This window comes from Ptychodera flava, chromosome 10 (assembly GCF_041260155.1).
Source record: "Ptychodera flava strain L36383 chromosome 10, AS_Pfla_20210202, whole genome shotgun sequence".
NCBI classification, from domain to species: domain Eukaryota; kingdom Metazoa; phylum Hemichordata; class Enteropneusta; family Ptychoderidae; genus Ptychodera; species Ptychodera flava.
Genome location: NC_091937.1, coordinates 41092712 through 41110143, shown reverse-complemented (window position 1 = coordinate 41110143; position 17432 = coordinate 41092712). Strand labels below are relative to the sequence as shown.

At 36.2% G+C, this 17432-nt stretch overlaps 1 protein-coding gene across 1 annotated transcript; it reads left to right on the top strand.

The window, feature by feature from the left end:
• Positions 1-1612: 1612 nt before the first annotated feature.
• Positions 1613-12619, top strand: LOC139142793 (uncharacterized). Its single transcript, XM_070712961.1, has 6 exons — positions 1613-1898; positions 4292-4469; positions 5642-5785; positions 7966-8295; positions 9527-9665; positions 10839-12619. Exons 1-6 carry the CDS (start codon positions 1773-1775, stop codon positions 11194-11196), a joined length of 1275 nt encoding a protein of 424 aa, XP_070569062.1. The 5' UTR covers positions 1613-1772; the 3' UTR covers positions 11197-12619.
• The last annotated feature ends 4813 nt before the right edge of the window (positions 12620-17432 follow it).

Genomic DNA, 17432 nt, shown 5'->3' with positions numbered 1-17432 from the left:
CATTTAAAGGGAGGGTGTTGTCGGAACAGCATGTGTGTGATTTTCTTGTTTACAAACAATGTATTTCATACATGATATCTAGATGCATCATGTCAACATAGCTGCAACATTTAAATTTTACAATATTCATTGTTAAGAAACATGTTTTAACTTTCATCAATCGCCAACGTTCCCTAGATAGTGTGTACATCGCTCATAGGGATCCCTGGCAACCTTCGAGCAGAGTTCCTATGACATCCTCCCTTTAAAGATTTTTTGGTGACAGGCATATATGCCTACTTTTCTATCATAAGTGGATAGTGGGACTGTCATGAGACGGATTTAGGGCATTGTATGTATGCTATATCATATTTCAAAAGTGGAATCTGACTGATGAATAACTGGAAAATCATCATTTCTAAAGACAAAACATAATCTAATCTTTGCAGCGTTGGCATCTTTTTTCATTGTGTTGTCATTATCATTGTCCCTCTATAGAGGGTTGTGTCATTATGTAAGCAATGACTCATGACCATGGCATTGATATATCAGGATCCATTCCAGGATCGATGCATGAAGATAAACCAAACAAACTTATTACACTTTTTCAACTTTTCTCAAATGAATAGCTATTTATTTAGGTATATTTACACGATGTTTGACAAGTTACCACACCAAAAAATCCTGAAGATGTTGAAATTTTTATATTTCTGTTTGTTGATGAGGATTGTATGCATGCGTCCATCTCTTTTGGCTCTTTACTTTGTTGAATAGATTTTATTTATGGTGCAATAATCATGTACCCAAAGTTATTGCCAATATAACAAGCAATAGAACTACCTTCACCTTTGTTTCAAAACAAAAAAACCCACTCGCCTATGGAAGAATGATTGTTACCGTAGAATAGAAACGTTATGAGCAGATTGTATTTGCATATTTACAGGCAAAGATGAGCAGTTGAAAGTAAGATTTCAATGAGTTCAAATCAGTCAGATACATGGCTTTAACTACTTAGATTCCATTTCTTATTTTATTACAGATTTATTGTTGAATGTATCATTTGTTTTGATTGTTCATACTACGGTGTTTTCTGAAGTATGTTGTTATGCAATAAAGAATTGTTTGTTAATTACCATATTAATGCATTCTGCAAACATTCATTTTTGTCAGCATGGTTAGCATATTTCTTCACTTGTGTGAGCTCTCTCACATTTCTGTAACGTGTATGAGTTTTCTTCATATTAATGCATAATGAGTTTTTGGAATGGTCTGGAACCAAATGTATAGCATAGCAATAGGATTTCTCAGAAAGATTATAGTAAAGTTCTGGTCGAGCTGCTGCCTTTGCTCCTTGTACTGCTGTATATTGGAAGTGAAATCCTATACTAAAATGTAACTCAGATTGCATACATTCCTATCATCAGCATGAAAATTCATGCCAACATAATTTCGGATAAAAAAATGCAACCAAATTCACAAGGTTGATCATTCATCAAGTACCTGTCATCCTGCAGAGAGCGCCCCCTATCGCTTGTCACGTAAAAAAAACAAGTCCCGTGTCAATGACGTCATATTCTATAAATATACGATGACAACAGTTTCCACCGTATTTATAAACATGTGAATGCTGTGTATGTCAATTATTGTCGCCCTGCAGCTCAGTCGTGCTCGTTCCCTTCAAGTTAGCTCTTCAGCGTCGTTGGGGTGTCAGGATTATTCGCACTTGCGAGACATACGACTCAGGCTTCACAACCAAAATTTGCGAAAGTCTCTCTGAAGTCTAGCTAGTTACCATGAATATAAGCGTTGATCAAGTGGCACAGCCAGAACTGGCTAATCATGATTCGTCCGTCTTGGATTTGGCGTTTGCAATGGACTGTACCGGCAGTATGGGAAGCTATATCGCCACAGCGCAACAGGTTGGTGGTTTATCACATTGGCATGCGATCACAGTGAAGTATACGTTTTCATACAAGGCTCATCACTCTCATGGGAGTCATGCTGCTGCATGCGCAGTTCCGTACAGCCCCTCAATTTTACCCCTTGGAACTGCATCTGCAGCTATCTGTCACTCAGACTTTGCCATGCACCCATATCCATTCTGTCATACTCATGCTAGTCACAGAAAGAGGAGAGCGAGATTTGAATTTTTCAATTTTGTACAATTTGTGAAGCATAGCATGAATTCTGAGTGTACTTCACCTTCACCACCTCACCGGAAAAATCACAGTTGCGAGTGTAGTGATACGTACCGGCCGCCGCGTACTATGCATACGCGGCCGCCGGTACGTATCACTACACTCGCAACTGTGGGAAAAATGGATCTGACCATGCACACTGTCGCACGGTCCGCTGGTTTGTATTTTGATTTCGCACCTTCCCTTTCCTCTTAACAGAAAACGAGCTGCCACATTCAGTTGAATTGTAAGTTCTTGTTGTGCAATCACAAAATCACAGAAATTCATAAAAAAGTGGTAGACGCAATGATTACAATGGTTGGGTCCGGGTAAAGCGACTTTAATAGGGTCGGGGCACCAGATCCGCATGTATCGGGATGTCGACAGAATACCACCATTTGATCGCTATGTCTACACCCGATACAACGCCCACCTCACACTGTCTGTGGACGACAGCATTGACACTTGGGCAAAACGCTTGCGGGCTATCGTTTCAAGTGGGGTCATCTTGGGTGACACACAGTGAGTTGTAGACATAATCCCCAGTTGCCCCACCGTCACCGCAAACGCGACGTTGCGAATATCGACGGCTTTATGAAGAGCCTGCTGGCTGGAAAGAGGATGGGGTATAGCAGGACATACGACGTACACTCGCTTCTGAATACGAACAAAGAAAGCAGGAAGACATGTTTGGAATTGGATGCGTGCATAGCAGCAAAAGTGTTGAATCAGCTATTCTAAAAATAGCACAAATAAGAATAATTGCATCTTGACTTCCCTGTCGTGGCTTTGCCAACGTAAGCATTATGACTCAGACGTGTGGAATCTCAGTGATTGCTCATTGGTGTGAAATTTACGTTTTCGCTTTTTGTAACACTCTAGGCTCGCGCAGCATGCAAAGGAACTGCCAATATCACGCTCACAGTGACTTTTTTCCTTGCGCAGCATGCATAGGAACTGCCAATATCACATTGACTTTCTTTCCTACGAGGGTGCACGGTATTTATTGTATCTTTATCTTGGTCAAAGATGCCTTAAAATTAAGGTAGACAGTACGCCTCTGGGACAGATTTTCGGACTCAAACTTTTACATTTTTTTTTCTGCTCTAGCACTTGTGGGGGTTCATTTTTAAGCTCCTGGAGTACAAGAACTTTTCACCATCTTAGTTTTTCGAAAATCCAAAATTTATTTCACTCAATACAGTGAATACAGGAACGGCAGCCATTTTGAATTTCAAATATCACTTAAAATATTGGATAATTTCTTCCTCTTGTACCAAAGTTTACATATTACCCCCAATTTTTATTCTTGAGTTTGAAAGAGAGTGGTTGAAATATTCCTTGTGGAAATTTTGAGCTAAAGTTTAGGTTTTTCATTTTGAGGCGCATACTACCTTAAAACACTTTGCATTTGCTACTTGTCTTTTGGAAAATACGAACATGAGATCACACAGAAAAAGATGAAATTTAATATACGGTAAGGCAACATATTTGCCTCAAAATTGAAAGTTCCAAATTCTGATCAGAATGCCCTAAAAGCAACGTTCAACCACTCTCTCTTATGATCAGGAATACAATTTTGGGTCACCATGCAACATTTGACAAAGAATGTAAAATTTGTCACTGTTTTGACATTAAAAGTTGGTTGCTATACCCACAGTGTGTGGAGGGACTTTTGGTGAAAAATTAAATGCTCATTTGAATCTGAATATCTGAGTGTCTCTGACACACATTCTATGTGCATAGTACTACCAGTGCCTAATAATAATAATAATATTTTTATTGCTTGCTTGTAAATATAGGATTTACATCACATTTGTGGCAATAAAAGTGTGATACAAAAATAAGTTCAGATTTTCTTCAATAAAGATAAAGTATTACAGTATAATAATATTAGCTAATAATAAATATAACTAGGCATTTCTTTGTTTATATAAAGTAAAAATATAATCTGCAAGTTGTTTATTAAAAGATAACTCTTGTTTTGTTAGTAGAGAAATATTGAATATTTTTACTTTGCATGACAGCAGCTGGGTATAGGCATGGATGTAATTTTACATCCATGGTATAGGTATTACTGCCTATCATAATTAGATATTTACTTATCTTATTAATGATTATTAATTATTCTGCAGAGTATACGTAAAATTGTTGAAGAGATTGTTTCAAAGGAGAAATCTGACATCCACCTGGCACTTGTTGAATATCGTGACCATCCACCACAGGACAGTACTTTTGTGACAAGAGTTCATGATTTCACTGGATCTGTGAGCTCTATGAAGTCATGGCTGGATGCAGCCAATGCAACTGGGGGTAGGTCAAAGGTCACTTTGGTTCATTCATTCTGGCAGCAGCTAGGTAGGAAGGTTGTACCTGATTGGCAGATTGCAATTATTAACAGCAACTTAAGGAGTCTGAAAGTTGGGCTGTTCCCTACCTGATTGGCTGTTTAGAAATAATTCAGTAAGAAGAATGAGTTTCAGCCAACGAATCAGCTAAAGGCTTTCAAGATGCTGCACAAACCCCAATTTATTCAGTTGAACTGATGAGATGTTTTCAGTCTGTGCTTTGTTGCATGTCTAATTCAAATGTCAGATCATGAGGATTATATCTTGTGTTGTAAATACATCATACACCATGGTGTCATACACCAGATCTTTCCTGTTAATAATAATGGTACTTAATAAAATATATGTACATCAACATCAAAGGACATTTTTTCATATTTCCTTGCTTTTTTAAAATACATTACCACAGTACATATAAAATCCAGTAGACCAAATACACTCGTATTCATTTAGACAATTACCTTATCAGCCATTATAATGGCTGATAAGGTAATTGTCTAAATGAATACGACAAGAAATCAAATGCTGTGGCAAATTGTAACTTGACATGTCTAAAGTTGACTTATTGTCGATTGACATGCTTTCATCATAATGTGGATCACAATGCCAGGTTTGTTACTAAATATAGCTGCCGACATCGGACAACGCTGCCTAAAATTCGGACAAATTTTGTTGTTGAATGCAAGGTTGTTGATGCAGTTTGTAGTTTGAGCCATAAATTCAAACAAATTAGTGTGGCTTTTAGTACCCATTGTAACACTAGCAGGTTGTAATTTCATCATTTATGCGTAAATACGGACAAATATTTATTTATGCATATCAATGAGAGAAAAATGATGTCATTTGCGATCAGCACTATTCAAATTCAACATTTGTCGAAGCACAGGTATGCATGGACTTTCCATTTCCAAATTTTTCATCAAATATGGTCTCTGAAAGATTCCATGACTCAACCATTTGAATGTAGTGGCACATAGCTATTGTGGTAAAAAATCTTTGTATCATTTCGTATCAGGAGTTCAATAGTTCATAATTGCATCCACTATACTTCTGAATGTTCTGCATGTACGAACAGCTATGACACATGGAAATTCGAGCTGTCACATAACATGTATCTCCCATGGATAATATCAACAGGTGGTGACACACCAGAAGCTGTTGCAGATGCTTTACATCAAGTTCTGAAACTCAGCTGGCGAGACGAAGCAACAAAGATCTGTGTTTTCATTGCGGACGCTCCTCCACATGGACTGGCTGCAAGTGGCGATGGATTCCCTAAAGGTATAGAAAATTTAGCAATGAAAATAAGCAAAGTCAATTTTTGTCTCCTTTAAAAATATACCCCAGTCAGTTTTTTTTTCAGACTTTTGCCAAAATTTTGATTAAAAAATGTAGCCAATGAAATGTGATGTCCATTTGGTCCAAAATTATCAAAAAAATTACAGAAAAATTCATAAAATTGGTAACATGTTGCACTAAAATTTTGGCGGGAAAAATTGCAACACTAATTGTGTCAATAATAGCAGATGAAATGAAAGAAAGAACTTTTCTGAATTGAACATAGCTTAAAATGATAAGGTCCAACAAATTGTAATTTTTAAGCTATACACAGTGAATCCTTATAGTGTGACAGCCACATCATATTTATGAAGACATTTTGTTGAAACTTTGACAAAACTATCAGCAACTATGCTCCAAGAATGACGAAAATTGATATTGGTAATTTGTTACTCTCCATGTTATGATTTAAACTTAGTATATAATTATATTATAGCTTTGTCAATACCAGTGAATTTTGTGACGTCATATCCATACATTATTACTGATCATGTATTCCATTATTCAGCATTGCGGCCACACAGCGAGCATATTATGTTTTTGGAAAACGAAAAAAGGACTACGCATTTAAAAGGAGGGGAAATATCGGATAAACCAAGTAATACACAAAACTATAAATCTTGACAATGGTTCACAATATTGATAATAATGTCTTACTGTACGATTTATTACATTTTTTGAGTCCTCACGCACGCACTTGCCGTCTGTCTGGCTGGCACTCAGCATGCAGTCCCCGTCCGATACGCTGGTTGTACTACTACGTTTGTTTACAACATGGTTCGCTTCGTTGCCGTATAGGTGAAACAGAACTCAGGACGTTTGCAAACTCCTAGACGATACTGGGTTTGACACATGGCATATTATGTATGTCAGTGGCCATGTAAACGATGCAAGCGTGAAAGGCTACTCGAACCAGCCGTAAACGGGCCAACAACGGCAGCTTGCTGTCATAAACCTTGACCGGAAGTGTCTACGGAAATTACTACGGAGCCATTCAAAGTCTCGGTCCAAGGTCAGCTATTACCAACAATCATGACGACCGTGGACTCTCCGTTGATCTAACATCTCGGCCACCTAATTCTGATGCACTGTCTGTAATCGGAGACAACTTTCATTCATCGTTTTTTTCTCCATCTCCGTGATTTTACCTTGCCTTGTTCTCGATATCGCGACGGTACCGAAACCCTCTAGTATGTTTGTCAACTGTACCTTTCAAGCACCCATTTACGTCAAGTTCTGTCGTTCACCGAAATAAAATAGCTCTTCTCAAGGAGCCATCAAAAATTAAATTTATAGACACAATTATTATTGAAATATGAACATTTGAATAACAGTGTTGAACTCTGTTGATATCGTTTGCAATGAATGCTGTACTACTAGCGCCATAATAATGATCGTATTGATCAGCTGATACCATGGCATGCAGCTCGCTGATCATGCTGATGTCGATGCATGAACATTCCGTTTTCTTCATCTCTGGCATTTCACCGTGTCGATTTTTTGAATGGCATGATATTTAAAGGTGATGTTTCAAGTTTGATATAGACGGTAGGGATGCAGTTACTTTTCATTTCCTTCGAAAATACATCGTTTTTCAATTCAAAATGAACCGTGAAAGTGCTGGTCATTTTTTTGTGCTGAACGTGCGTGTTCAGTGCAGTGCACTGTGCAGTGGTGGAGTGCATGTAATGTGTACAGAGTCCAGGGCCGATCATGCTGGACGACGCTCACTGGCTTCAAACTCAGTTATAATTTCCTTTTTTATTCGTTTTCTACAACTACAAATTCACTGGTATTGCCAAAACTATAAAATAATAGCAATAATGCACCCCCTTCCGGCCCATAATGGACTCAAGCAAACTTTGCACTCCATAATGTACTCGGCTTCGCCTCGTACATTATGTCGTGCAAAGTTTGCTTTCGTCCATTATGAGCCGGGAGGGGGTGCATTATTGCTTAAATATATATGTTGAAATTGCTGAGCACGCATTGTTGACAATATTTGTTCAAGTTTCTCTAGCAGTTTCCAATATTGTTAAGTGAGATGCCAGATTTGATAAAAGGCTTATTGTCCAAAATCAGTAATATTACAGATTTATAGTTTTGCCCTCTTTCTGCTACAGGATGTCCTGATGGTATAGATCCTATACATGTGACCACCCAATTGGCTGAGAAAGGTGTTACAATGTACATGGTGGGATGTGAACCAAGTATAACACCATACAAAGATTTCTTCATGGCAATCGCTCATATGACTGGTGGACAATATGTACCACTCAGGAACGCTGCATTGTTGGCCAAGGTCATCATCGGAGGAGCCCAAGAAGAGATATCCCTACAAAGACTCATGGAAGAGGTCAACCAGGAAGTTATGGAGGAATACCGGGTATCTGGAGGTGTCGTAGATGAAGATGCAATGACCAAAGCTGTTTCTGAAAAGTTGAAGAAAAAAGGTAACATATAGATTCAGACTGTTATGATTCGAGATTTCTACACGCCGATTCTTGCTAAATGTACCAGTTTCTGTATAAGTAAAAAATGAACGGGAAATAAACAAATAATCATACATCATAATTGGCCACCATGGCCGATGCAAAAAACTGGAATAGCAAGACCTTTTCACATGTGTTTTGGTGAGAAATATTAAGTGTCCTCATCATTTTGGTTATGGATCATCAGCCGCTTGCAAGTATCATTAGTTTGAGCAAATTAGTCTCCCACTAACTAACCCGTGCGAGATTCGCCTGCTATTGGGGGAGCTTCAAACTCTAATGGACCAATCACAGGGCCGGTTACACATAAACAGAGAAATCTAAGATGGGCTATATAGCCAACTGCCAAGTTAAACTCGCTCACAGTCTGCCAGCATATCGATATCATATCGATACCATAACCTGCTGCCAAGAAAAGCACAGTGACTTGGGGGCTAGTCTACTGTCGAGTGTGTAACTGCAACCCAGGTCCAAGAGATCGATGAGTTTATCGATTATCTTAGAGACTCTTGTTGATGTATGTTGCTGACAAGGAAACACAACATATCTCAGACTGGCAACTTGTTCCTGCATAATGCTTAGTGGGGACACAACCACAACTGTTTTGTTTGGACTCAGTAACACAAAGTGATTGATAGCACAAAGATTTACTTCCAGTTCTACTTATAACAAAAACATTGTTGCTATTTAAAATTGAGCTTATACTGCTTCCTTTTGATTGTCAGTAATTATACTCTTAACAGAAAGACACTTGTGATATGTTCTTTGAAGTCACTAATATGGATATCACAGTCTTGAACAGATTCATTAGCTGGTAGTAAGCAGTTACGAGATTGGCTATTTGAAGTCACATACAACTCAGTGCTGGCGCTTTAAAAACAAGATCTAATGACTCGTTCCACCAAGGTCTGACAGTGAGGCATATCAAGGTGCCCAGACAAGAGACTTTGGTGAGCGAAGATGCTTATAAACCACCAAGCCTCGAAATAAACTACAGGGGATTGAGGACATGAACGTTCATGTCTTAATAAAAATAGGGAGTTCAACCAACAGTTCATTTGCTCAGACAATACGGAAAATTTATTATGCTTTGATCCCTGGGAACTGTTTCTTGTGAATTAGAGTGCTACAGTCCTTTTTTATTACTTGCTAGTGATTTTGTCTTAACATTAAAGTATATTTTTGATTTCAGGAGCAAAATCTCATCAGTTGAAAATGAACAGTTATGCACTGGGAGGCCCTACAACATCCGCTGTCAGACTTGCAAGCAAATCTAGCATGGCTGAAGTCAAAGAAGATTATGTTACAAATATAGCACCAACAGCACCAAGGTGGGTACCAAGTTCAAAATTGAACATGTCTACACATACAATTTGATGTCATATAATTTTGAATGAACAAATGATAAAAAAATTATCATAATTGGTCATACTCTGATTGATGCAAAAAATTGAAAACATCTTTAAACGATGGGTACAAAATTCACGTTAAACTGAACATTTGTATGCACAGAATTTGAAAATTTGTATTTGTTGGGATGCCATGTATATGACATTGATATTCTCCTTAGGCCAAACAAGAAAAATTTTCCTGTTCCAATAACCCGACCTACACTATTTTTTACCTGCCGACCCTAAACTTTTTAGAGCTACGTAAACACGGAAGTAAAAAAAGAAAGAGAAAAACATAAAATCACTTGTTTGTTCCTTGGCATTTGATTTTTGCTTGAATGAGGATGTCTTGAATGTTTTTTTCCCTTTTATATGTATGATACATTTTTCTTGAAATGCTATGGCCAGTGTTTGACAGCCCTGAACCAGTGAAAAAGAATATTTGAAAATAAAAATATTTTGGAAAAAAACATTCCCGCCGACCTACCTACCCTATTTTTGAAAATCATGGTATGGGAACAGCACAATTTATTTTTTTTTGGCCTTAGCTGCATGGTTAAAATTTGATTGCATTGACAGATTTCCATCAAATGAGTACTAGTAACTTGTAAAAATTGGCTGTATGCAGAAATTGTAGTAATGACGTGTAAAGTGGATTGATTTTGAAATCACCAAATTCAGGTTGAAAATGTTCAAAATAGGCCGATTGTTAATGATGTCATTGTTTGCTCATTAATATGCAAACAAATAGTTGTCTGCTGATTTAGATTATATTTTTCCAATTAGCACATGCAAGAATGATGAAAATGCAATCAATAGTCAACTGGTAATGTTACAACGAACACAGGAAAAGGTATATACCAGTTCAGACTACAAGCTGCAACAAAATCCATGCATGGAACTCTGACAAAATTTGTACATTGAATTTCAAGCAGCACTGTTCCATGTCATGCGCATGCAGAGATATTTTGTGACAAACCTATAACAGTGTACAGTACTATCAATATAGGAAATTTTGAGAAGAAAACATAATTTAGAGAAAATTTCGCGTCACAATTTCGAAAAATGTTAAGTCATACACACTATGTGCTTGTGGACTTTAAATTTTCACAGCTCACTACCAATGGCCGCATGTGCAATGTCTGCACCGATGGGCATGAGCTATACAAGGTCTGCATCAAAGAAGAAAAAAGCCAAATCCCCAGGGTTCTTTGGCAGACTGATGGGATCTGGCAGCACAGCATCTACAGATGAAACCTATGAGGATGATGCGTCTGCTGCACCTGTAGCAGAGTTAGAACGTTGTGAACTTAGAAATGCAAGCTTTGATGCCATGGCAATACCGGCACCAGAACCACGAGGAGAAGATGTCTATGAAGTCGAAGAAGACCAGGAAATCACCATGAGTCAAGCACATAGGATGGTGAAGAAATCCATCGCTCAAAATAAATTGCAATCAAAATTAATGTAGAAATATTTAATATTCACCGACAGCATCATACGAGTTATGAATTTGAATCCAAAGAGAAAGCCCATAAAAGAGTCCTACTGACTTGTAAGTAGTAGAGTCAGTATATTTGTGATGATATATGCACACCAAGACAATATTTTTTAAACTTTATGTCAAAGGTGACTAAAAAGCATTTTATATATGATACACAAAATAGAGACACGGACTTGATGAGCTGTTCAAATTACAGTGGTTATACAATGCATAGATTTTGCACTGTAACTATATATGCCTTTTGCGGCAGCATCAGTACGCCAAAATGCAGCTTAGATGTTGCTGGACACAGTTGTCTATACCTTGAATTTCTGCACAGTCTCCTAACATATATTCCTAAGTGCAACGAATACCATGTCAAATTTTCAGAGAATACCTAGATCGAAGTAGACTCCACTAGTACATGTACCTGGCACCTTAATGCTTTCACCACCATAGTGGGGCCTAAGCCTCATATATTGTTATCAATGGTGATCGTGGATTTGGGTCAACAGATGAATGCATTTACAGAAAAGACGAGATTCTGATTATAGTGGTAAAGCTATGATGTAGAAAGCACACAAAATTAACCTATTGTCTCATATAGCTTTTGCTTATTACACTTTTCAATGCAGTTCTCGACGTACTCACACATACATGTATGTGAATTGACAAGAAGGTATTGTCTTTAATGGGAGGCTATTATAGCATAGACCCTAGAGAAATGATTATGGTAACAATAATTTCTGAAAATTCTAAAGTTAAAGTGCCTTAGATAGAGTACATTAATATTGCTGATAGTCTAGCATATTTTGGTAGATGTGCATTGCATAATAAGACGTCATTTACATAAATGTTTGTGATATTTCCATATTCACTACTCTTGGCTGAATAACCCAAGAACACCTTTGATTTCACTTAGCTTGTACATATTTTAATTTGTGAGACAAAGATATAAAAATGTCAATGTGAAAATAATTGTAATTTCAATGTGTCAATGATTTTCTTGTCCTTGCCTCTATGAGAAGTGTTTCTTGTGTAAATGTGTGATATTCTGCATGTGCTGCAGTGTTTGACTGATGGCAACCAGTTCAGGTACACAGCCTTTTTTGCTGCAGTTTTGTGTATAAATGATCCCATTGTTTGTGTACAGAACCACTATGCTCCTAAAAGTACTGCATACACCAAGAGGACGGTCATTTATGCATTCCCAGGAATTGTATTATACTTCTAACCGAAAATTTACAAAATCAATCTCACATAAAGGTACCTTAACAATTTGTATACATAAAAAAAGATGTAAGCAATATGCAATGAAATTTAAATGAAGTAGCATTTACAAGCAATGAAATATTGTCTGTGATGTACATGTATTATGTTCTTTAGAGATAAAATTTATTTTTACAAAGTATGATTTTATTTGACCTACTGTATTTAAAACAAGAGGAATTCCCTAGAATTCTGCCCATTTTGTCATTATACATGTAAAAGGCATGTTTGTTGGTTGAAATAGTTGTTGGCATATATTCTGTATTAAATGTTAAATTTGATTATGATATTGATGCTGTTAGATAGTGTGAATGCATCTCTTGAGGCCATAACTTTAACAATGACTTGATGTTTCAGCAGCAACTCAAAGTGGAAATCTAAATTCGTCAAAATTCAAGTTTTTTAGCTCACATATGGTTATACCAATGTGAGTTTATCGTATAGGCTGAAGTCGATGGCGTCTGTATGTCTGTGTGTATGTATGTATGTATGTATGTATACATGTACGTACAGTATGTCCGTCAACATCAAAAACACGCAAACCGCTGCACATTTCAGCTTGGTATTTGGTGTGTGGATGCATCCTAGAATATAGATGGGATTTTGTTCAAATGAAGTCTGCATCGCCAAAATTATGCAAATGAGCTTACAAAATGTGAAAATGGTTAAGAATTAATAACTCAAGAACCGCTTTTTTGATTGCTTTGAAAATTTGTGTGCAAGTACCTTAGGTGAACCGTATACAATTTTTATGAATATTGTGAAGATATCCTTAATTTTGTATTTTTGCTGATTTTTTTATGATTTTTCTCATTTTCAGTAAAAATTCTTCTTCTCTGAAACCGCCAGCCAATCGCTCTCAAATTTGGGTTGGATCTTTGCAAGGGTGTTACTCTTCTAATTTGTTGAAATTATGACAAAATTGGGAAAATTACTATTTTTGAGCAATTTTGTCATTTTTGGTCAAAAAATCTTAAACAAAAAATCTTAATCTTTCCTTTTTAAAACCCCTGGACAGACAGCTTTCATATTTGGTACACAGACGTACAGAGATGACAATAGTTAGATATGTTGAAATTGTCCTGAAATATAAAAATTTGTATTTTTAAGAAATATTGTCATTTTTGGTCAAGAAAACTTTATCTCAATATTACTTGTTTGATAGCTTTGTAATTTGGTATAAAGTCCCTTGTTTGATAGTTTTGTAATTTGGTATATAAACTCCCGAAAGATGTTATTAGATAAATTTTCTGCTCAAAGTTTTAGGTAATTTTCTCAGTTTGTGACCTTAAATGACCTACACCAACCAAGGATATGTAGTGAGATAATTTTGAAGGCTGTGAACATAATTTTGTCATATTTGGTATCAATTTGTTGGAAAAGTTGATCCAGAAAACAAAGCTGAGGTGAATTTTTTCATTGCGGACCAATTTTTGCAACTCTTCTATGTAAGACATACGAGAACTGATGAGAAATTTGGATCCAGGATAATTCCAGATGTTGTAATCACCGCCCACAGTGGAAGGCATTTCACTATCTGTAACTAACTTAAGTGCTGTTAACATTAGAATGATAACACTCATGGCATTAATTTAAAAATCTCCAAGGTTGTAAATGTACTTCCTGTCATTTGGTAATACCAAGGGATGGAACATTTGATATTCAGGACGGGGTAGGGTCTAGAAAGTTGATGATGTAGCATTACTTTTTTACCAGATCCCTTGTGCATTTTTTGCCCACTCCCACCTTTTCTTTTTATCAAGCCGCCTCTGTTTTTTGTTGTTGACATTTGCTTATGTATTTAGGATCTGCTTCTCCCATTGCTATAGAAGTTGATATGCATGTTCCTAAAGATGACCTCCAGTACCTAAGTTGGAGACCTTATTTGCGTTTGTCATTCTTGTTTTTCCCGGTTTAAATATTTCTCGAATGGACCAATTCATACCGAATGTGAGCACATAGTGTCCTTGACGGTATTTTTTACATTTGCAAACTTTAGAGAAATGTCCCTGGTGTGTGAAATTTTGGCAAATTTAATGTTGATACGTTAGCGCAACAGCATTTTACAGTTAGAGGTGCAGTTTCCTGATGTATTTTGCAGCCAAAAATTATTTTTACCTGCTTTAGTGTGGACACCAGTATAGTCCTGATTAGTACTGGATACTAAGAAAGATAAATATTAAATGTGAATTTCAATGCGGAATAACGTATCAGACATTTGTGTCACATATGAAAGAGACACACAGAAAGTATTATATGTACATATTGTGGCATTATGTAAATGTAAAATGCGTATGTTATACTGTATATACAGTACATGTACATTCAAACTGAACATTACATAACTACATCATCGTTATTGACTTCAAATACTACTGCTTGGAAGCTCTGATAGTATGAATAATATTTATATGTAAGTACATACATACATTCACATAAATACATATATACACATAAACAGATACATACAGTACACATACATACATACATACACACACATACATGTATGTACGTAGGCACATACATACGTATACACATACATATACATGCACACACAGATTTATACTCACCTACCTACCTTCCGTACTATTTTATGCTGCAGCTATTTATAACTTACACTTTCATCTGAAAATAAAATCTTGTTCTCCCAAGCATTACATCAGTCGTCTTTCTAAAAGAACCAAGAAAATGTAAATAATCTTAGCATGCAAACGTTTGTGCAAAGGTCGAGGGGATACACATTTTACGCATATTGACCTTGTTTTGCAAGAATTCATCAATCTTCCTGAACATTTTTGTCACATAAGACACCTTATCAGCTTTGAAAATCATGACTGCCACTATAGTGACATGTAGAATGATTTATAATTGTTAAATACATCTCGGAAGTTTTTATAGATTTAAGGTGTAATTTTCTCAAAAACTATTTTAGTAGAACTGTAAATATTTGTGTACATCTATAGTTTTCAAATCAGTGTCACTTAAATTTAATAAAAGTTTCTACAAAATATCAGAAGCTAACATTACTTTGTGCCATGCTTAGTGTGTCCTTCTGTTATCTAGCTAACTTTCATGAAGAGTAATTGTCTCTGCATTTATTTATTATCCATTTATCTACCGGTGTTTATTATTTGTTGCATCTGGCTTGTGAAACAGAGCAGTACATAGAAGCAGCAATAAACAACGGATACTACTGAAGAGGAATTAAAGCCCCTGTAGCTGTAACTCTTGAAATTTGTCGACCTGAAAAGGCTTTCAATTTTCTCTGGTTTTCTTTAAAGTCTACAGATTTATAGGATATAGTCTTTTACCACTGAAAAATTGGACAAGTAAATTTAAATTTTAACCGTTATTTTGATTTCCTGCCATTTTTAAAATTGGTAATATTACAAAGAAAACATAGCATATATATGGTATTCCAGTGGAAAACATTCAGCACTATGCATTATATTACTCTGTCATATTATAATACTCTGTTGTTTCTGTGAAGATATGCACTGCGTACTGTGTTTTTGCTTTATTTGCATGAGGGTGCCATTTTATGTTTGGGCAAACATTTATTATTTATCTTGCTCAAAATTGCACATGTAGACCCAGTGGACAGTTTATTCTACCTGTATAAACAACCCTAAATGAGTACATTCCCATGAACTTGTTTTAGTTTGGAAGTAAAATCACAAAAAATAATACTAAAAGATACAGCTATCGGGCCTTAAAAAAAATGCTATCAAAATAAATACAGTAACATAAAACTTTCTAACAACCACTATTAATAAGTTATTATTTAGGGAAAACGACAACTTATTGTCATATGTGAATCTGATGTATTCGCTCAGCCAAAAATTGCCCATTGCACTGTCCATTGTCAAACTGAGAATGAGTCTGTCAAGGGGACACTCATTGTGCCGCTGTCTTTTCAAACGATATCCAGGTTAATGTTATCAAAAACATTAAAAGTAGAATGTAATTGATCATTCTGCATTCAATGTCTTTCCTTTATACTTGTAATTCAGGCTTTGATCTTTGGATGAAAATAATTTGTTCTTCGTTTTTTTATTGTTTTCTGAACATGCTCACATTAGCTGCCTTTTATTCCAGTGTGTATATAGTCTACAGTGAGCACACATGCTCATGTGCTCAACTTATATAAGGGTTGCATAATGTAGAAATGCATGAACTTGATATTGTAATTTTGTCATTTTCTTTTCATTTCCTCAAGAGATTTTGTCAGTAAAGCCATTTCAAAAGAAGTGTAACCATCATGCTCAATTTTAAATAAAGTTTATTTACTTCCTTACAAAAGAACCTGAGAAAATTGCCGCCTTTTCTGTTGTTTTTCAGTGTGCTTTATATTTAGCACACATTTAGTACAGCTTATATGGGAAGTCGACAGCATCTGAATATCTGTCTGTTTGTTTGTGTGTGTGTATGTATGTATGAATGTGTAGATATATGTCCGTCCACATCAAAAACTCCAACGCTGCATCACCTACCATCGTAGTATTTGGTGTACAGGTGCATCCAGGGGTGGAGATGTGAATTTGTTCAAATGAACATGTCAGTGTCAAAAATATGCAAATGAGATAAAAAAAAATCCTGCAAATTGCTAAAACTCTATAACCACAGGCCAGATTTGTTTGAAACTTGGTATGCAGGTTTTTTATTGTGACTTTAGTTAGATTTGTTCAAATTGTGGTGAATTTTTATACTTGTATTTTTGGGGCAATTTTCCCCATATTTGGTCAATAAATCTTCTCTGAAACTGCTCATCCCATTGCTTTGAAACTTGGTATGTATGATCCTAGGGTTGGCCTCTGTCAGACTGTTCAAATTGTGGTGAAATGTTCATATTTGTATTTTGGGGGCAATTTTTCCCATTTGGTCAAAAAATAATTTTCTTTCAAAGTTCTCAGTTGTTGGATTGCATTGAAACTTGATAAGCTTGATCCTTGGAT